This window comes from Puma concolor, chromosome A1 (assembly GCF_028749965.1).
Source record: "Puma concolor isolate L17-30 chromosome A1, mPumCon1.1.hap2, whole genome shotgun sequence".
NCBI lineage: Eukaryota > Metazoa > Chordata > Mammalia > Carnivora > Felidae > Puma > Puma concolor.
Window position 1 is genome coordinate 12205689 of NC_141667.1, and position 22613 is coordinate 12228301.

General features: G+C 48.5%; 1 protein-coding gene across 2 annotated transcripts in view; it reads right to left on the reverse strand.

The window, feature by feature from the left end:
* Positions 1 to 21907, reverse strand: part of ANKH (ANKH inorganic pyrophosphate transport regulator) — a 139128-nt gene extending 117221 nt beyond the window's left edge. Inside the window, exon 1 of one of the 2 annotated variants that reach the window (XM_086676329.1) lies at positions 21447 to 21907. In XM_086676329.1, coding sequence (XP_086532455.1) covers positions 21447 to 21542 — 96 coding nt within the window. In that variant the 5' untranslated portion in view covers positions 21543 to 21907. The remainder of the gene's footprint in view (positions 1 to 21446) is intronic. The other variant, XM_086676327.1, reaches the window with a different exon arrangement.
* Positions 21908 to 22613: the final 706 nt, after the last annotated feature.

Genomic DNA, 22613 nt, shown 5'->3' on the forward strand with positions numbered 1-22613 from the left:
TGGGGTAAACTATCCATAATATAACATCGACCATTTTAACAATTTTTGAAGCGGAAAATTCAGTGACGTTAAGTACATCCACACTGTTGTACAACCACCAGCACTGTCCACGTCCAGGACTTTTTTCACGGCGCAGAACTGAAACTCTGTCCCCATCCAACACCAGCTCCTGATTCGCCCCCTCCCCTCAGCCCCTGGCCACCGTTCTCTCCGTCTCTACGGATCTGACTGCTCTAGGGACCTCCTGAGTGGAACCATGTATCATTTGTCCTTTTGTAACTGGCTGGTTCCACTTCACATAAATGACATCTCGGTTCATCCATGGTGAAGCCGGGGTCAGTACGTAACAACCTATCGTGCCCCAAATCCTAGAATTCCAGTATGAGGTGCCAATCCTGAAGCTCTAAGAAAAACGTGAGGGGCTGGCGCTTAACGAAGGGATCATAAACATGGCACATGTCTGCCCCAGGAGAGAGTAAGAGGCTAACTAGATGCTTTTGCTAAAATCGGATGAACTCCTAGCTATTGATACATAGGAAGCTATTTATAGTGAGGAAACGGAAGATTTCATTCCAGCCTGCTTTGCTTAAGGCAGGGCTGGCCAACAGCTAATCGGCGTCCCCTGTGTAATACTGACCTCGCCTGGGAGCTGTCTGAGGCTCGGCTGCTGGTCTTGCCCATCATTCCCTCACCTGCCGGTCCTGAAGGCTGCTGCTGTGTTTCAGCCACGAACGAACCGCATCCAAAGCTCAGCTCACTGGCAGGTCTGAAGGTCAAGGACAGAGACCAGTTCTGACCAAGCAGCACCCCAAGCACACCAGCCGGGGGTTGGGGGGGGGGCGGGATTCATGCCGCGTTATTACTGTTGGGCGTATAGGTCACATATGAACTGATCGTCCAGGCCTGTGGAGCATCAAAGCCGTTAGTCTGCAGCATCCTGAGAAAACACTCAGCTACGTTTCTTGGGCCGGACTGGGAACACACGGAGCTGGCTGGGGCGGGAGGGTGGGTGTTCTTCTGTCCAGGCTGATGATCAACACTGAAGTGTCTCCTCCATTCACTCAGTGCTCATGAGCCACGACTGAGAATCCTGTTACCACTGGATGGTGATCACCTTCCCTTTCCTCTCTCAGCAATAACGCCTAAGGCAGAATGTTCTGGACATGCAAGGCGGGACACTTGGAGATCCCTGGCCAGCACACCTGTTCTATCCAGTCACCTCCTGTGTTCAGCACAGCGAAGTCTTGCTGAGGGCTTCAGGGTAGGCGGGCGTCTACACTGTGGCCAGAACACGGAGTGATTAGAACATTCACACACATTACTTCCCGCATCTGGTAACTGTCTCCACCTCAGCAGCAGAGGCTCCGTCTCCTGGGCTGTTCAGCTCCCTGCCCAACGAGTCCCTGGGCTTCTCGTCTGTCCGTGACACTCGAGACCTCAGTGCGCGAGAGTCCCTCCCAGCGACCATTGGGGGTTGACCAAAAACAAACTGAGCCCATCTGAGAGTACCAGGAGAGACCACAGAGCAAGAACAGACGGGGGTCAGAAGACTGGACCCGGAGGAAGAGGCAGGCAGGAGAAAACTGAGGAGTAAGGTGGGTTCTTCCCCTACTTCCCCCACACCCCTCCACCCCTTCCCGCATGCGCCCTGGCCCCTGGTCTTGGCTTTGGGTAGGCGAGGATCCAGGCCATCACCCAAGGAAGACTAAGTAAAGGGAAGCGGTTACCGCAGTCCTGACTTCCACACCTGGCAGCCGAGACGGCACCTTTCAGACACAGCGGGCACACAGGTCACCTCCTCGGGTAAGTGAATAGAACCGCGCTCTGCTGTAGACATCTGAGCGTGACCTTGTCCTAATGGACGCGATCCTTTTCTCTTACTCCTGTGAACCCACGAAGCAGGGATGAAGGGGAACAATAGAGTGTTCTGGCATCTCCCCACCACCCTGCCCTGCAGCCAAGTTCACATTCACATCCCTCACAAGAGGGAACGAGTCTCTTGGCTGCAGAGCAGAGCAACTTTATTCGCTGGGCTGCGGGGTGTCCCCCTCTGCCTCGTGCCTTCGTTGCCCCGAATTTGGGTAGAAAAGCCTTTTTTTTTTTTTTTTTAATTTTGTAATATTCCTAAGGTCGGCAGTCTCGGGACAACCCTGCTGCCTTAGGTTTCTCTCTCTGGTCCATTCTTTCTCTGTACAATAAGCAAACAGCCCGGCTTATTTCCTAAACACGCGATTATGTTACATTTGCCAAGTTTCCCTGACCTTCCCTCTGGCCTAAGGTGTTCTGAGATACATGTGCTATCTCAGTGCTTTCGCCAGACGTCTCGGCTACCGGCTCAAAAGCAGCAAACTTCAATTTAGAAGAGGTCCTTTGGCCCGAAGAAAGACACGTTTGGTGCTTTCCAAACCACAGTCTTGCAAAATTAAGGGCCCTGCATCAAAAACCGTGCACGGCTCTCTGGGATGGAGGGAGTCACTAAACCGTAGCTGACAAGGGCAAAGTCATTATCGTCCCATTTTCATCTACACCAGGGAGGGTAAAGGAGGAAAACGCAGGCACCTCCAAGAGGACGCAGATGGGGCCCAGGAAAGAAAACAAAGATCCTTGAGGGGGAAAGAGGGCGGTTGCTGATTTTGAAACAATATTGCCCTTGCTGCCGCTGCATGCCGGCCCTGTTCCAGGATGCCCTCCCCGGGGAAGAAAGGAAAGCACCCTGCAATCCGCTGAGACCTGCACGCTTCAGCAAAGAGAACGAGTTCACAGCGCTGCTAAGGGAACAAAAAGGCTGTAATCAAGGACGGGAGATCAAGGGCTCCAGCTGTGCTCCCGGCCGCACCTCTGCACCAGGCCCACCTTTCGTGTCTGAGTCGTCTGGCTCCGCACGGCACACACACCGACTGCTCGGGGCCAGGCCACCGCTCAGGCTGCCGGATCATGTGGACCGGCCGCAGAAACGTCTATTTATTCGGTGCCGATAGATACGCACCCGGTCCTTCTGGCAATCTTGAGTCTCTCCCGCTCAGTCTGGGAGGACCTTCTGCCTTCCAACGACCCCTGCTCATTACAAGACCCCAGGAGAAACCACAGTCGAACATTCAGTAAGGATTTTTTTAAGTTTCACACTCCGTTCAACGGAGAAGAAAACCTTCAAGTGGTATTGCCGCACCTCTCTGGGACCAAGTAGTAGCAACTACTAGGAAGAAAATGATATTACGAGGAGAGGGAGGTTATAAAGTATTTTAATGAGTCGTTGCAAAGAAAAAAGGTAATTTATCTCCCTCGACTTTCCCCCTTCTCCCATCCCCCTCCCCACCAAAACCTCAAAAAGCAAGCCAATAAACAAAAATACCTCAAAGACAGGATAAAAGAAGAAAAATGCTTTTATGCCCAGGAGCTGTCCACCCCTGGAAAAACACAATTAACACACGCATAAGAAGAAGGCCCCTGCTACATTTCGGGAAACCACATGAGCCTCGAGTCCCTACAAGATTAATCGTACGGTACTCTCATCCAGCCTGGCTGCAGGCTGTAGTTTCAAAGCCCCACTATGAGCTTCATGGCAAATCCATGCTTTACTTTTCTAAGATTTTCTCCCCCTTTCTCTTAAAAACGGAACGCGGTCCCATTAAAAGAAGAAAAACAAACTGGCTTATTTCAAACAACCTATAAATATTTTATATGATGCTAAGGGAAACCTCAAACAACACAAAACTATCAAAATGTTGCCACGGTTATGTAATCAATGATTAACAAGCTCGAAGGGGAGACCGTTGCACACAACTACACATCACAGTTCTGGGTTAAGAGGGACAGGGTTTTAGTTTACAATACAGCGCTGTGTTTTAAAAATCCACTGCTCTTATTTCCATGCTCCCCCCTTCGGGGCCTGTCAACCTCAGTTGCTAAGGAACTGGCACAAACTCGAGACTGGATTCCTTCTTTGTAAACTTGGTCCGGCAGGTACGTCTGTCCCAAGTGCGTTTTCTTTTTCACCTTCTCATTTGGATTTTGCTGGGGGCGGGGGGGGGGGGGAAGCATTCTAATTCTATTTTTTTACCATAGTCTCTCATTTTGTGTCATGGTAAGTGATGTGACACATTCAGAATCCTTAAAGCAAAGGACTTTCCCCTCTTACAATGTTACGTATATAGACACAGTTCGTAAAACTATTTATTAAAGAAAATCATTTGCACAGAAATTACAGGTGATCAGACTATACATCAGAGGGAGGGAGGGCAGATAGGCTTACCAGCAATATTGTTTGGGATTAGATTAATATTACTTCAGCGTTACCTTCTGCTCAGGTCCCCTGCTAGGTCACGTAATATAATATTGTTACTGCTGTGACATAATATGATGCATTAAAAACTCTTTGGTTTGATTGCAGCCCAGCACGGAGCCCAGTGCAGGGCTCGATCTCATGAACTGTGAGATCATGACCTGGGCCAAAATCAAGAGTCAGACGCTTAACCGACTGAGCCACCCAAGTGCCCGATTGCAGCCCATTCTAACGATGAAACGTCCGCAGCACATAAAGCTCTTTGCTAGGAGGCCACCGCTAATATGGCAATGGCGTCTCAACACCGTTCCTCTGCACGTCCGAGGCTCCTCAGTCTAACCCAACCACAGTTGTGCAGGGTGCTTCCTCTGCCCCAGATGGAGACGCGTACTCGCCGATCAGACAAGACTGCCATTCGGTAAGATACTACTTCAACGGTCCTTAGATCGTGTACCCCCTAAAGGAAGCCTGGTCTTTGGGAACTTCCAGGGCTGAAGGTGAAGGCCGTTAACCAGGAGTGGTCGGGGGAGGGGTGCTCCCCGGCACCCTTTCCCACCTGCCGGGGGTTAAGACCTCCTTACCAGGCCGCACCTTGTAGTACTCGAGTCACCCCGACTTTTTCCCTCAGGTGAAAACATCTCACCCGAAAGGGCATATTTTTGCATGTTTTTCTCTCACCAGAAAATGCAAGAATAATTGTTTCTCAAGGTAGTCGGTCTCATTGGGATCCACGTTAGGACCAGTGGGTGGATCCGAGAGTCAAGTCCACGCAGCTAGTAATTCCCTCCCTGACACGGTGCCAGATTTCAACATTTGAGAGGAGCGGCTTTCCCTCTGGGTGGGGAAGGGGGGCCCTGAGCTAGCTGTGTGAGAGGCAGTGTGCTTAGGGTGAAACGAAGTGAGCTCACTTTGCTGTCCCTCCGACTTAGAGGGACGGATGCACTTTGGCTGATAAGAGATGGGACAGATGCTCTGACCTTGAGCTGATCCCATGTGTTGGGCAGGCAGGCAATCTCAGCTCTCTTCCCCCATGCCCGCCTGAGGCTCCCCCTGTGCTGAGTGCCAAGGGGAAGGGCGTCGGGGACAGCCACCACAGGGGGATCACATCCCAGGCCTGCCTCCGGGGCTCCAGGTAAGGTGGGGAGACCTGTGCAGGCCCCATGGGGGGGGGGGGGGATATGGGGAGGGTAGGGGCCTGGGGCCTCCAGGAAGGGCGGAATGAGCTCGACCCTCTGCCTCTTCTGGAGCCCGCTGCCATGAAAAGGCGAGCGACTCAGGACCGTGGCAATCCAGACAACCCAATCTGAAATTAATGAGTGCTTGGAAAGGAAAAATAATCTTTTAAAAAAAGACACCTGATTTATGAAAAGGTGCTGAAAAGCGAAGGAAACTGCGATGTCTGCCAGAAGGTGTGGCCAATTAAAGCTCAGAGAGTCCACACTGAGGGTTTTGGGGTTTTTTTTGTTTTATCTTGTTTTACTTGATGATTAGATTGTAAGAAAGTAATACTCGGCAGCAGAGAGGCGGGGAGGCTGGGGTGAAAGGCGGGGGGGGGGGTGCTGAAAAGGAAGGACCCATCTTCACTAGGACCCTCAGACAGGGACCGGGGAGGAGGCTGGAGACTCAGAAACCCCCAGAGCACGGAAGGCAGGCCTCTGGCTACGGTGCCTGTAAACCACAGGCTCTCAGCAGCTCTGAGCTTTGCCACCTCTCTGCCCCAATATTGGACTCCATACTCCCTGGTGCTCGAGAGGACCCAGGACTCACAGGGAAAGTGGAGCTCACCTCTGAGGAGGGGAAAGAGGGTGGCCGGGGCCAGTGGGCTCTCATGGCCAGGCATGGCCTCTACAGATGTCCACTGATGACAGATAACCTCCTTCCGGGCAAGGTGAGCCTACGTGCCCCTGGGTGGTGGAACAGCTCTCCCATATAATGAGAATATATTTTATAAATTAAAATTTTTTAATGTTTATTTATTTTTGACAGAGAGAGAGAGAGAGAGACAGAGACAGAGCATGAGCGGGGGAGGGGCAGAGAGAGAGAGGGAGCCACAGAATCCGAAGCAGGCTCCAGGCTCCGAGCTGTCAGCACAGAGCCCAACGTGGGGCTCGAACTCACAGACTGCGAGATCATGACCTGAGCAGAAGTTGGATGCTCAACCGACTGAGCCACCCAGGTGCCCGCCCCCTTGATTCCTACTATTCTAACAGCACGGTTTTCTACTAGTCCTCGTTGCAGATATATAATATTTTAAGAACATTAAGGGTTAAATAGCTTTGGTAGAGAGGCCTGGAAACCTAGCCACAATTTATAATATTTCTATAGCAAAATGTATTCTAAATGCGTTTTATGAATTATAACCACACAGGAAGCTCAGACAATACTAAAAGACACATAAACAAACATAAAGCCATTACAGGAACCCCTCTAGGTTAGTCCACTCGCTACTGTTTACTCAGCAAATGTTTAGTATACAGAAAGAGCAAACCAGGGAGCCTCATCAAATTTAATTCCAGATGGCATCTCTCTGCTGTCACCAGGCACCTGGTGCAAGGGTAATCTTATCCTTAGCACAGCACCATGATGATGCAGATAAATTTCCTTCCCCCAAAGTCCTCAGGCATTCCAGGGCCAAATATGCAGAAATGTTTTTTGAATTTTCCACATCACTATTTCATTAAGGCAAATGGCTGAGAACTGACTGCATTCTAATAAAGCATTTTTACATGTTGAAAGAAAAATGAATATTCATAGTATTTGCATTTAGGTAAAAATGTAAGAAGCTCTCCTTTACAAAGAATGTGACCAACTTGTCCCAGGAAGGGAAGGAGGGAGGGAGGAAAGGAGGGAAGGAAAGGGAGAGGGAGGAAGGGGGAGAGAGAGACGGACACACAGAGGGACAAAAGACAGCTACACAGACACTATTCACGTAGCTCCCACCGTTTTGCATATTTTATATGCTCTCTGAGGCAAGCAATTTCAAACAATGCACTAAATTTATTAACAAATGAACATGAATAAAATGGAACTCCTTCTCTTCCCTTGGAACCGGCTCTCTTCAAGTTTGGTGGCAAACTTTACGCCCTCTCTCGCCCTGTGGCCAAGCCCACCTGATTCTAGAAGGTGTTTCCTTTCGGTTCTCCCTCCCCGCCCCAGCCCTATGTTAGGCCACCTCTCCTCTCTGCTGGTTTCCTTGCCACGGCTGCTCTCACCTCCCTCTAATTCATTAGCCACACTGAAACCAAAATTATCTTTCAAACATGCAAATCCAAGCACACCACACCCCCACTGGGAACCTTCAAAGTTTCCCACTGCGGTCAGGACCAAAGCCAAACTCCTTACCCGGATGAACTGGAACCTTGCCGGTCTGGGGTCTGGGTTCCACTGGTCCTGCCACCCTGCCCCGGCACCCTCCCAGTCTGGTTCCTTGATCAATTCACTCCTCACCTGGAATCCCCTGCTTTTCAGAACAGGGACATACTATCCTCTGTGGGTCTCTCAGCTGGAACAGAGAGCTTCCCGACCCTTAAAGTTAAAGGTTACTCTTATAGGATCCCAGGGGAGACTGACCCAGGGAGAGCATATTTTGTAGAAAGTGCCTGTCTGTCCCTTTCCCATATCCTATGGGATAATCGCTGTGCAGCCAAGGATCGCATCCTTTTTCTTAGTCTGTCCTTAGTGACTAGCGCTGTGCTTGGGACGTAGTGGGCGTCCAAGAAACATCTGTTGAATGAACAGATTCATGAAGACCTATTTCCTCTGTGTTCCATATTTCCCGATTATTTAACCAGCGCAAAGGCTCCGAAACAGCACAGTAAGTACCTGGAGAAGGAGGTTACAACTTTGAGCTCATTGAGCACCCACCACACTTTAACTTAGCAAAAACACCTTGGTGGGTCACTGCCATAACTGTCAACACAATTGAGAATGGCCTGGCGCCATTTGTATGTCTAAGTGAGAGAAGGGGTCAATGGTATATGCAACTGTCCTCCTTCAACTCTGTGACAGACAGCAGCCTATAATTAAAAGTAGATACAGCCTATCGTTTCAAAAAGCACATTACCTAAATCCCAGTAATTCAACTTAAAAAAAAAAACCAACAACCCAAAAGCCCCAAGGGGCGAGAAAACTGAGCCTTAAAACTCTTTTCCCCAAAGTAAAAAAAAAACAAACCAAAAAAAGCAGCAGCACTGCTGGCACCCATGCTGTAAAATCCAAGTGTTACCAGCATCTTCATTCAGCACGCTTCTGTCTGCCCCACCCTCACTGGCTCCAGTTAAAGGAATCTCCTTTCTGCAAGTCACTGTATCGATACAGAGCAAGAAAAAGGTCAGACAGTCAAGGCTAGTAATAAACAGGTGTAGCCGCAGCGTAGTGGGCTCAAAGTCTTAGCAACACTGCTTCGCACACGTGCAGCGCTCCGTGCTTTTCAAAGCACTCGAGTGTCCAGTCTCTATTTGGCCTGCACCTCCAAAAGAAGGTACGCAAGCCCTTTATCCCCATTTGACTGTTGGGAAAACTGAAGCCCGCTGAGGTCAAGTTCTTTGCTCAAGGTCACAGAGCCAGTGGGTCCAGGGATGGAGGTCAAACGCAGGGGTCCTGTCAGGAGTGGGTGGTTTTTTTGTTTTTGTTTTTTTTTTCCCCTCCAACCTCGTTGTGCTCAGCTTGGACTGCTGACAGACACTACTGGGCAGAAGGAGCGGGGAAGAACCGAGAAGCCACAGGAACTCGGTGCACCTCTGAATGAGTGCGAACCATCTGCACTCTCTCTGCTCTCCAGAGTGGAAGGGAAATAGCCCAGGAGAGCAGGTTAAACAGAAGGAGCCGTGGTCAGGGTGGCAGAAAAGCGAGAAAGCTTTCTCTTCCAGTTCCCCTCAACATCACTGGCTCTGCATTTCCCTACAACACAGTCAACGCAAACACTCTCCGACGAGACTCCAAGCATGCGCCATCCGTCCCAGGAGCCAGGCTGCTCCGCTGAGGCTGAACCACGCAAGGCACAGCTATTCAATGCCCTCACCTCTGAAGTGGGAAGGTGACCCTCCACAGTGCATGCCCCGTGTCTAGGGCAGGGCCTGGCATCCAGGAAGGTCAGTAACTTTTTTCTCCTCTCCCAAGTATTCACCTGGGACGTTTTAGGAAGCACATTTCTTGAGCATCACCGAACTCATCGAAAAGCACTTTTCTCCGCCTTGAAAGCTTTAGGAGCAGGTATTTTCCAGACGTATGCAAGTGAAGCCAACACAATGCTTTCTTTCCTGTGCTTATGCCTAGCCCCATGCAGAGTAGGGATTTGGTCCAAAACGTGCCTACTGAAAAGAATGGACGTCCTGAAACAGTTTAAAAGCGTTACCTTCTGTAACACTGATCTGTCAGCATTTAAAAAAAAATGCTTTTAATAAAAGAAATCATTTGAAGGAGCTGAGCACCATGTGGCTTTGAGAGAACTCGCATGCAAATTCCTGGGGGCGGAAGTCACTGGACTGTGAAATAGCATCCAGGCAAGGAATGCCTGTGGCACACTCCCACAAGGCACCTGCAGGGTAGACTGGAACTTTCTGCAGGAGTGTGGTGCCGTGCCGAAGCCTTGAAGAGGGGCGCACGTATGTCAGTACTTCGAGTATTAATCCAAGGAAATAATCAGATGTGTGCAAAGATTTCTGTACAAAAACATTCCCAAACATTATTCAAGATAGAATGAAGCAGAACCAACTTGCACATCTAACCACAAGAGAATAAGTTATGGCGTATCTATGCAAGAGAATGCTAGGAAGCCATTAATCATCACATGCTAGATGAATACTTAACGTCAAGGGCATCTGCCTACATATAAAATGGAAAGAGGTTACGATATTGTTTTAAATGACATGCGGGGGCACCTGGGTGGCTCAGTCAGTTAAGCATCCCACCCTCGATGGTGGCTCGGGCCGGGATCTCGCGGCTTGTGGGATGGAGCCCTGGATTGAGCTCATGGTCGTGAGCACACAGCCTGCTTGGGGTTCTCTCTCTCCCTCTCTCTCTGCCCCTCCCCCTACTCTCTCTCTCAAACTCAATAAATAAACATTTAAAAAAAGATAAAATACATGCCAAAAAACAACCAAAAAACAAAAAAAGAGGCGAGAAGCACACCGGTGGTAAGAGACAGCTGTTCTGTCTAGGTGATTAGGTTTGCACGTGGTTCTTATTCTTGATACTTTTACTTAATTTCCTCCCCTTTATAATGAAAATGAACATCTGTAATTACAATAGATTATCTTCAAAAGCCACAGGCATTCCCAGTAGCTTATGACGTCACTTAAAACTTCTCCCTTCTGATAAAATATACCTAACAGAGAATTTAGCATTTTTTTTTAAATTTTTTTTTTCAACGTTTATTTATTTTTGGGACAGAGAGAGACAGAGCATGAACGGGGGAGGGGCAGAGAGAGAGGGAGACACAGAATCGGAAACAGGCTCCAGGCTCCGAGCCATCAGCCCAGAGCCCGACGCGGGGCTCGAACTCACGGACCGCGAGATCGTGACCTGGCTGAAGTCGGACGCTTAACCGACTGCGCCACCCAGGCGCCCCGAGAATTTAGCATTTTTACCCCTCTTAAGCATGCGGTCCAAGCGGCATGAAGGGCATTCACGTTATGGTGCAGCCACTGCCACCGCCCATCTCCAGAACACTGTCCTTCCCAGCTGAAACTGCACCCGCTGAACAGGATCCCCCCTAAGCCCCGCCAGCCACTGTTCCCCTTCCTGTCTAGGGCTCTATTCCCCGGACCTCATCGAAGTGGAATCATGCCACAGCTGTCCTTCTGTGTCTGGCTTCTTGCATTTAGTGGCATATCTTCAAGGTTCATCTGTGTGGTAGTATACACCACCACTCCATTCCTCTGGAAGGCGGAGGAATAATTCATAGTAGGCATATACCGCATTGTTTTCTATGGTGTTAGTTAGTTTACTTATTTATTTATTTACTTATTTTTATGTTTTATTTCTTTTTGAGAGTAAGAGAGACCGAGCACAAGCGGGGGGAGGGGCCGAGAGAGAGGGAGTCACAGAGTCCGAAACAGGCTCCCGGCTCTGAGCTGTCAGCACAGAGCCCGACGCAGGGCTCGAACTCACGGACGGGGAGATCATGACCTGAGCCGAAGTCGGACGCTGAACCGGCGGAGCCACCCAGACACCCCACGTGGTGTTAGTTTTTAAATCAGACTTTAATTTTTATCATGGCTGAACAGCAAAATCATCAGCAGTTCATACACGTGAAGGATCAGAATTGAAAACACCAGAGAGTACAAGGAACAAAGTTATGTTACACGGAAAGCCAAAGTCTCCACCTAGCTAGAATCCACTAAAATCTACAATATCAAGCCATAGCTGGCCACCGGAATAGTGGTTACCTCTGGGGGACTGGCACTGGGGAACCTTCCGGGCTGACGGAAACGATCCATATCTGGGCTGCGGTCTGGGTCACACAGCTATGCATTGGTCGTCTGTCAAAACTCATGGGACGGTACACGTGAGTCCTGTGCATTTCACCGGATGTAAACCGTACCTCCATTTTTAAAAAGAAATGAAACACAGGCCTGCCAGGACCCCCTCTGAAAGAAGATGCGTTGGCCTAAAAGAAATCTGAGTAAATAATAGTTCTAGAAAAACAAGGCGGTTCAGCCCACGCCCTTCGGTGGCTGTCCACCGTCCCTGCACGTGAGTCCAAGCCCATTCCCCTTCACTGCTGAAACACTGGTTTGTCTAGGGAAGTCTGGTAAACACAGGGTTTACGAACCACCCGTGCCAGGGAACCTGCCCAAATTTGGTCAACGGCCCGACAGGTGTGCGGCCCGGGGGGTGTAATACCTAAAGGTATGTGCCTTTGTGTGGGAGTAGAAAGGAGGTGCATCTTGAGCACCTGTCAGGCTCCGGGTGATGTGATGCTGCATCTGGAAAGGGAGGAGATAAAGCCCCAGAACCGATTTTGAAGAAAAACCAGGTCTCCAAGAGTATGCTAGGGAACCGCATTCGCGCGTGACATCTGGGGCTGAGAAGAGACACTCTGACTGCCTCATTTCAGATCGGGCTGGCTGTGAGGTGCCTTTCTAGTTGTTTCTTCACTGGGCTCGGCTAGAATCCCCAAGAGGTGAACGTTACCTCTTTCTTATTAAGCACGGTTATTTGTTACTCTCCTCCGCCCAGTTTGTCTTTATAAAATGTCAACTTCAGGCCGCACATGGTGGGAGGCCTCAGTGTCCCAGCCACAGTGAGTTTCCTGCCAAGCCATTTAAAGCCCTCAGATGTCAGACAATTTTTTTTTTTTTTTTTTTGTAATCTGCTGTTCTAGATTCTCTACACTACTAGTCCCCTCTATTAAAATGCACGGCCCGGCGGCCAGCAGATCTCCAGATTCAAGAGCGCCCAAACTTTTTATTGTCTTAAAAGCAGCTTTGGAAACAGAACAGGCACACCTAAGCCAGATGGCAAAATAGAAACTGACAGAGAGTCAAATACTTCCTTAGACTTAACGTTATATTTTTAAGAAACTAAGCAGGGATCTTGAAAAGCTTATTGACGTGGACTCATTGTCACTTAGTTGAGACAATGACCTGGAGTGACCAACTCTCAGAGCCTGGGACTGCTGAGCCTCAAAGCTTCCTGACCCAGACCGGACCTCTTCGGGTCTCTCACAAAATAGGCCACCGTAACTTCTCACGGCCTAGGAAGTCACAGCTACAACGTCTGCCCCCTCCCATCCCTGGCTCATCTGGCTCCCTAGAAAATGTCGCATTAACCTGCCGGCAGACATCCCTCTTTTCAGCCACGTCATTCCAACTCAATGTCCCGGGGGGCCTCAGCGTCTCCTCACCAGTCACCTCTGCAACTGCTTATCCAAGGGTTTCCACTTTTGCTCTTGATTTCCTCCCAGCCTCGAGTCTCCCCTACCAGCTGTGGTCTCTGTCCAGGCAGGGACCAATGAGGCACGGGAAGCGTGTGTCGGTGAATGTGGGCTCGGAGGTATGACAAGGAGTCACACACAGCCCTTCCCCCGCCCCCCGAGGTTGGGGACAGCGATGTCTACACACATCAGGAAAATGGTTGCACATTTATACCGCCAAACCCACGCTTCCAGAAAGGTAATCCTCAAACAACACTGAAGGTGTCAGACTCTTCCAGAGCCTTGCCCATCTACGGATACCAAAATACCATAAAAAGTGCAAAAGCCAGCAAGGACCTGAGAGCAAACTTAGACCACAGTGTACTCCCCCAACTAGAAACAAGTCCGGTCCGTCTGTCCTGGGACCGTGTGACATTTCCTGAACCAGAGGTACAGGCTGTTTCTGGTAACTCCTCATCTAGGGGAGAAATTACCCCCTTTGTCCTGACAAATAACCGAGGTATCTCCCTTCCCAGGATGGGCTTTGAAAACATCTTTTGGTGTGACGGAGCAATCACAGAGAAGCAGCAGAAACGTTGTGATGCACACGTCTGCTGAGAGAATGTCCTCTCTGTCACTTTCAGCTCATGGGTCCTCAGCACTGTCGGTGGAATCTGGTTGGAACAGCAGGTGAACGGTTCCCAAACCATGAGAGTAATACAAAACCTACAAAAGCAAACCCTGAATGTGTAGGGCTTGCTGTGAAGTCTGCTTTTACCTCTACCGTGCCTCTGTTTTCACCTCTGCAGATGGGGCGCTTCCTACTCTGATGACAAGGGCACCTAGAGAGAAGGAGGCAGGGGGTGACCACGGCCAGATGAGAGCTATCACGTCACAGCTGGCACAGCCTTCCCGCTCTGTTACAATTACTGAGCGCCTCGCTGTGTTATCATAAACTGCACTGTGCAATTTACACATTTTGGTCCGTGCCCTTCTGATTGCAAAAGTGTTTCATGTCTGTTTTCTCAACCAGGATCTAAGCAATTTGAGGGCAGGGAAAACAACCGTCATAAGGTGTATATGCTTTTTCCCAAAGGAGGCCTCCGAAATGATTTATTCTTCACTTTTCACGGAATTCTACTGTTTTAGTTTCTGAGACCCAGGGGAGATCTGAAGCAAGAAATTAAAAAGTACTCATCATGTATTAACTATTTTTACTAATTATTATTTTATTATTTTTATCATCTTGGTTAGTGCCAAACTCTTTAAGTGTTTTGAGTATCACCTGTCAGCATATATCCCGGATTGCCTAGCATATATCCCGGATTCCAGATATTTACAAGACACCAAAAAATGTTACATTATGTCCTGCATATATACTATATTTATTTAATATGCTAGACAAATGTGCAACACCTATTTCCAGCAACAATAATTCCCATACTAAAAAAGAAAAAGAAAACCAATGACCTGCATTTTAAAGGATAAGCTTCAGTAAGCAAAAAAACGCACTTAGGTCGGGAGCTCATAGCCCGATAATAGTGCATAAAACAGGGTTTTCTGTATTTCTATTGTACCTCCACAGAAACTCTTCGAATTGTAGGTGCTGAAAAATACCAGATTGCCTTCTTAAAATGTAGGCATCACCCAAGTCACTCTGGTATGAATTTCACAAGGTTTATTTATCCCAACTCACACAGCCATTGAAAAAGAATGATTTTCCATCTAGGGACTCTCATCTTCCCATCCCAACATAACCCGTCCAAGTCAGACAAGGGAGAGTGAAAAGACACAGAAACCAGATTACCGACCCCTGGCATACACTCGGCGTTTTGCATCGAAAAGGTGAGATGGTACCATAAACGGTTAATTCTTAGGGCTCACTGCTTTAAAAAAATGTGACGTACTCCTAGAAAGAGAGTTAGATACTATCTTCATATATGAAGTGTTTATCTTTTGAAGGATATGCTTGGGAAGAAGTATTCTGACAAAGTAGTAGTTAGGCTAGTCATCAAACCACTCAATAAATAAATATGTGAAGAAACCCGCCGCAGGATTATACCTCCGTGGCTTTAGAGATAATCTACTTACTTAAGTGCATCGAAAGGCAGGTACTTTAAATGCAGATGTTCATCTAAAGAGAACTGGGAAACACCATGGAGAACTGAGTATCAATTGGACTAAGGAGGTCACGGTGTCCTTGACTAAATATGGACTGCCAGAGAAGAGTGACCTCATTTTCTGTGTATGAATGAGAAACAGAAAAAGGCACTAAATTATGCCAGGCATAAAGCCCAAGGCAGTCAGAAAAAAACACATTATCTACTTATTATACAAAGATGCTCTCTGAAACCTTCTACTGCAGGAAACAAAAAACCTCAGCATTGAAACAAATCGGGGAAGAAATAGGCGAAGGGGATCATGAGGTACAGACTTCCAGTTACCAAATAAATAAGTCACGGAGGTGGAAAGGACAGCATAGGGATTACAGTCAATAATACTATGGGGCGCCTGGGTGGCTCAGTCGGTTAAGCGTCTGACTCCGGCTCAGGTCATGATCTCGTGGTCCGTGAGCTCGAGCCCCGTGTCGGGCTCTGTGCTGACAGCTCAGAGCTTGGAGCCTGCTTCAGATTCTGTGTCTCCTCCTCTCTCTGTCTCTCCCTCCCATGCTCATGTCTCTCAATAATAAATAAATGTTAAAAAAAAAATACTGTAACAACCTTGTATAGTAACAAGTGGTGACCACACTTACCGGAGTGAGCACTGTGTAAGGTACAGGATTGTGAAATCACTGTGTTGCAGTATGTCAACTATTCTTCAATAATAAAAAGTAATAAAAAATTAATAATACCATTGCAAAAAACGTAGGTACTCGATAAATACTAAAGGAACGAAAAATAAACAACGGAATATACAGCAAAGGCAATTGTCGCATGCTTGTATCATCAAATACTGGGCTACTATTAAAATCGTACTTGGGGAGTCCGGGGGGGGGGCTCGGTTGGGTAAGTGCTCAGCATCACGAGGTCGAACCCTGCGTTGGGCTCTGAGCTGACCATGAAGCCTGCTTGAGATTCTCTCTCTCTCCCTCTGCCCCTCCCGAGCTTACACTTGCACGCATGCGCGCGCTCTCTCAACTATAAATAAATAAAACTTTAAAACCATACTTAAATACTTCCAAGTGACATGGGGAAGAGGCCTCCGTGTGAAACATATATCTCGGTTATGGGGAACAAAATTGGCAGGAGATATGCAAAATGTTGAAGGAGCTTTTTTTCTTCAGAGTGGAATCAGGGGTATTTTTTACTTTTTCCTCCATTTTAAAATCCTTATCCAACTTTTAAACAGCCAGCATACACTATTTTTATAATTAGAAAACAATTAATGTCATTTTGAAATGTATTCTATTAGTACAGAATAGGTGGGAAAAAAAGTCTCCCCCACCCCGCCCCCCATGATTACTAGGAAACCTAGCCTGAGATAGCCATTTCCGGCTTCACGTACTTTGCGCAGTGGAACATACATAGGTCAGTTTCAGTATCACTTAAGGCAAGCTGCCTGGGGAGTCCCTTCCATCACTTAGGGACCTCAGATGGACACACACTCCCTTCCCAACAGTGGCCAGTGTCAGATACTCACCCTTTTCCATTCCTGTACCTCCTGGTCTGGGTGGGTGGGGGTATGTATTTCTCTACTTAGAAGACAGAAAGGACATGTATACAACTATTTTTCCTGGGCCTCCCTTTTTTTCCATTTTGTGATATTAGCAACTTGAGACTCTTATACTGTGAAAGCCTAACGCTAGGTTTCCTAAGTTAGGAAGGGCTCTTAGCATTCCTACTGCCCATCTTATGCTACTAATTGTAACACTCCATATACAAAACTCTTCGTTCACAGATAAAAACTTTAGGTCTTTGAATTATCATACTGGACCCAACCAAATTCAGTGAATCAATCATTCAGGGCAACTGGAAATACCCACAATTATCATTTTGGTGTGAAAAAGGGAATTGCCTGACACTTGGAGGAACACATTTCTTCTTTTATTTATTTATTATTATTATTATTATTATTATTATTATTATTATTATTATTGAAAGCGAGAACGTGAGCATAGGGGAGGGGCAGAGGGAGAGAGAGAGAATCCTAAGCAGGCTCCACACTCAGTGCAGAGCCTGACACGGGGCTTGATCCCACGACCCTGGGATTGTGACCTGAGGGGAAATCAAGAGTCAGATGCTCAACCCACAGAGCCCCCCGGGTGCCCAGAACACATTCCTTCTGAATTGAGAACAATTTCAACCTTCTTGTCTCCTTCAAAGTCTTCAGAACAAACTTGTACTTAACGCTTTAAGTGTCGTTAAGTAGCTTGTAACAAAGTTCACTGATTTATCCAACATAATTTGGTGAACTTGGCTTTTAAGGAATTCGAAGACTTTGTACCAAGTTTAGTTTTAAGCAGAAATAACAGTCCTTTAAACATAGTGACAACATGGGCATCTGTAGATATTTTAAAGAAATACATTGTTCAAAATCTATTTTAGCAATCTGTAGTGCTCCAGTGATAAAGACTAAGTAATTTCTAAACAATTTTATTGTGAAGTATCAGTTGCTTATCTTTTTGTTCCCTTTTAACAAAAGACAAAATAAGATACACTGTTGATTTATCAATATGAATTATCTGTATAACTTGGTTCTTCCGTGAACCTCTTGGATCATGGAATTTTATGATTGTCTTACATCATAAATTCAAAATCTGACAGCTAAGATCAAGTTTAAGCCCAGGTTGGGAATCAGAAAAGCCAGAACTTATCCTAAATTTCTAAGAACTCCTGGGTGGATTTCAGTGGATGAGCCTGACTGGAGAAGGCAGACAGCAGAATGACTAAGGGCCCAGCAGATGTGGGCTTGAATCCTGGTTCTGCCCAGTAATACCTGTGTGATTTTGGACAAGTGACTTAACACGTCTAAGCCTCTCAGTCCTTCCTCATTGACAACATGTGCTGAGATGCTTTAAGCACATACTGAGTGGTCTGTGAATGGAAGCAATTAACACTTTTGATTTTCAGTGTATAAAAATAGAGATAAAATTATAATTCTAGATATACTGCCATTATTATAAAGTGTTCTATGCATCAACAGGGTTCTACAAACATTATTTTAGTTTCTGCAATAATGGATTTATTCTCATTCTTTCCTATGGTGCTTCTGTTTAATATTACAAAGCAGGTCATTTATTCCATATAGTTTTGTTCCCCAGTGTAGATTTCAACCCTCCCTCACCCCCTCCCCCAAAGTACCACCACCACCAAAATTTAAAATGTGATAATAGCTTTTGCTAGTCTTGTTAGAATACTCCATAATATTTGGGTTTCCTCCCTGACTGACCTATAAAATTATAGGGAACTGTATACAACAGAATGTTCATGGAGAATCTCAGGACGCACTGAATGAATCATTACAGGCTTCTTCCTCGCCCCTCCCCCACATGCACTAACAGCTCTGAGATAATTTATGACTACATAATTCCTTTACACGGTCACATCTGCGTTGTTTATTCAAATTGCAATGGAATCTTGTATACAGCTGGAATCCCATTTTTTGTCCATATATTCTGTCCATAAAAGTTCTGTCCATATATTCTACAGGAACAACAGAGATGTTTATAACCATTTTAAAAAAAAAACCCATCTAAGAAACATTTTAAGTCATTTTACTATCTTTTTGCTGTTGACAAGTCAGAGACTTAAAAGCCAATGAGACGTTTTCCTTTCAATTTTGCATTTCTCCATCATCTCCACAGCATGCAACCCAAAGGCTGCTTTGACCTTTGACCTTTGCACTCCCTTGTTACATTTCTTCTTTAGCATTAGTCAGTTACTGAAATATGAAGCACTGTTCGCTCAAGGGAAGGTGTAATATACCTGCCCACTCTCACAGAAGATTGGTAGAGATCTGCATGTGTCCATCTGTCTAAACTATGATTAAAAACTCAAGTCAAGAGCTGCATATTTTCTGAAGTCTAAAGTAGACCTACTTTTGCAACCAGGTTCATTCTTCCTCTTCGCTGTTGTGTTTCCGAGTAATTGGGGTAAAACGCTCCTCTGTTCTTACCACATGTGACCAGGTCACTCTTCAACTCCTACTGTTGATTCTCTTCCTTCAGTTTAAAACTAAGAAAAAGTAAGTTCCATCCCTCTAACCTTGTCATATTTTGCAAAAACAATTATCAAACAATACTGGCAAAACAAGGTTTGGCAAACCTGTCGATTTCTTTCCCCCATCCCTTCACCCCTAACTCGGACAAGCTATCTCGACCACCAGACAGCCTGCAACCTCATAAATGCACTGGCGCTTAAGGGATAAGGACCTCAAACAACACTTGTTGATAAACCTTCTGTGCAAAAAGACAACGCTTCTGGCACTTTGCTTGTGTCAGCTATGATAATTAGGTTAGCAATGTTTTAAGAAGGCACTTGAATTATTAGACCCACAAGGATAAACCATCTGTATAACTGTTTATATGTCTAGCGTCCCTTTTGTGACCTCAGGAGAGATCCTTTCCCTTACACTGAAATCAAATCCTTAGGGATATCAGCCTGGAATTAAATCAAGGCAAATGTGAGGCAATACTATGTTATATTTCAAGTCATTTAGTTACGACAAAGAATACTCTTATCTTCACCAGTTATCCCATATAATCCTCCCTCCCCACCCCACCACACACACACACACACACACACACACACACACACACACACACACACACACACACCAGTTCAGGGAGAAGTGATCAAGTAAGCTGGTGAGTAGCCCGGGCTTTCTGACCACCTTTGGGGTGGCTCCAAGAAAATAAGCCTTAAAATAGTAAAAGGTTCGGGTGTCTATATAGCACTTGACTCATCTAAAATGTGAAGTGTAGTAAATTCAGGTCCTAAAACCTTTCCATAGATGATAGGAAATGCCCGAAGTCACCAGTTAACTAGGAAAGAAGAGATGGTGAGCAGGAAGGAGATGGAGAGCAGAGAAGCCCTTGGGGGACCCTGGAAAGCAACTGTCAGAGCAAAGTGGCAACAGAAAAAATGTAAGATTTCACCAAGGGAAATTAGTTGGCTTACTAGACAAAGGTCTCTAGAGACTATACTACGTTGCAAACACTTATTGGCAAGAAAATTTGCAGAAAAAAAGCAGCTTACAATGTGGGCTAAGTATTAGTGAGCCTGTAGAGTTGCAATCAGTCAAAAGTTCTGAGTACAGAAAGACCAATCCAAGCCAATACTCATCTACTAGAGGAGTCAAACAAACCCCCTTCTGAAAAACTGGATTTGGAAAACTAAAAGTGCATTAACATAGGTGCATTTTCTATATAAACATCCCTCGAAGTCTCTTGACTTACAGAAAAAAGAAATAAGGTACTACAATACCAGGAGTGTGGCTCATCACACGCCGGGCCGGTTTCCACACCTGCCCATCAAGGAACTGACCCCCTCCCCGCCCCCCATCCTCTTCCTGGCCTTGAGATGTAGCTGCATCCCACCCGAGGCCCTGCAAAAACGGTCCCCACAGGCAAAGTGCAGAGTACCAGTGCCCCTCTGCTGAAGAGTCTGCAGCGCTACATTTGCAATGACGCCACATGGAGAGAAATGGGGAAAAGCACGAAAAAGAAGCAAGGATGAGAAGGCAACAAACAAAAATGTGCTCCCCTCCTTTAGTGGTCCAAGAGAGAAAAAAATAAACAAACGCCAAACTAGAGATGGCCAACGGTCGGCTTATCATTTGGGCACCCGTAATCCATACCTGGGCAAAAAAAAAAAAACACCCAAAAAATTAGAAGTACCTGGAAACCAACTTGGACACACTGTAATGCAAAATCTCCCCATCATCGCCATCACCATCACCACCAACACCGGATAAATAAAAACCAAGCACTTGAGCTATATATATGCAACTACTTACAGACCTGAGGTTTACATAATAACAAATTACATAATACTCCTGCTGTGCACTAAAAACCCTTCTATAGGTGAAGCTCTAATCCCTCTGGTCTTTTAACATTTTCCGGAGAGAGCTGGAAAAGTCTGCTGAATAATTGGGGGCAGGGGGGATGGAGTGCTGGAAAAGTCATCCTTGACAAGCTGCAAGCCCAACCAAATGTTCTAGGATAAAAAAGGCACTCGGAGCAGGTGACTCCCCGCTGCTCTCATCCCCTGGCGCCCGGGTGTCTAAGGCCAAGAAGTGCGAGCCGGGCGCGGGGCGCGGGGTTCAGGGCGCAACTGCCCGGGCCGGGCGGGGGGCGCGGCCGGGGCTTACCTGCTCCCCGAAGTCGATGGCTATGTTGGTGATGCCCAGGGGCACCAGGAACCGGATCAGGGGCCAGTAGTGCGTGAGCGCCGGGAATTTCACCATAGTCCCCGCCGTGGGCTGACCCCACACACATCTGCCGCCGCGAGGGGACTCTGCCGGGAGGCGCGGGGCGAGTGGGCCGAGCGGGGGCGCGGGCGGACGGAGGCCGGGTCCGGCGGGGCCTCGGGGCGGCGGCGGCTCCTCCTCGCGGCTGCGGCGCCCTCTCCAAGCGCGGCTGCTCTAGCAGGAGATCCGCAAGCTCAAGTCCATCCCCGCTGCCCTCCCACACAACAAAGATCTGCCGGGAAAAAAAAGAGGAGGGACAGCGGCGGCAGCGGCGGCGGCGGCGGCAGCAGAAGGTTCTGCTGACAGCGGCTCCATTATAAGCGCTCTGGGGCCCGGAAATAAATAAATAACCGCGCGCACGAGGCGCCGCCGCCGCCGCCGCCGCCGCCGTGCGGAGGAAATCAGGGGCGGGCGCGGAGGCGCGGACACCGCCGGCGGCCCCGGGGGCGGGCGGGCGGCGGGCTGGGGAGGGGCCGGGCCGGGCGGGAGGGCGGGCGGCGCCCTCCTTCCCTCCGCCGCCGCCTGCGCTAGGCGCGGCCGCGGGGGGCGCTGCGCACGCACAGGCCGTGGGGCCGCCGCCGCCGCCTCGGCTGCGCCCGGGGGCGCGCGGGGTGGGACTCGCTGCGGTTCCCCGGGCGGCCAGGGGCGGCGGCGCGAGCCGGCGGCGAAGCGGGGCTGGGGCGGCGCGCGGCCCGGGGCGCCCCCCCCCCCCCGGCTGCGGAGGACGCCGCGGGGGAAGCCGTGGGACGGAGCGCCGAGCCGCTGGAGGCCCCGGGGCCGCCGGGGCCGGCGACGGGGCTCTTACCGCCCGCGCGGTCCCGGGAACGGCTGGGGCGTGTGGCAGACTGGCAGGCGGGGCAGGGGACGCGACTGCGGACGCGCCGGGAGGGATCGGGGCGCTCGGGGCTGTGAAGGAAGGAACGGGTTTGGGCAGCCCTCCCCGGCGGGCGCCGCGATGGCTTTGGTGCCCGCCTCGGGCGGGCGGGGACCGGGAGAGCCGGCAGCTCCCGGCGGGGCTGGGGGCCTGCTTCGGGCCCACCTGGGAACTAGGGGCCGGGAGAGATGGAG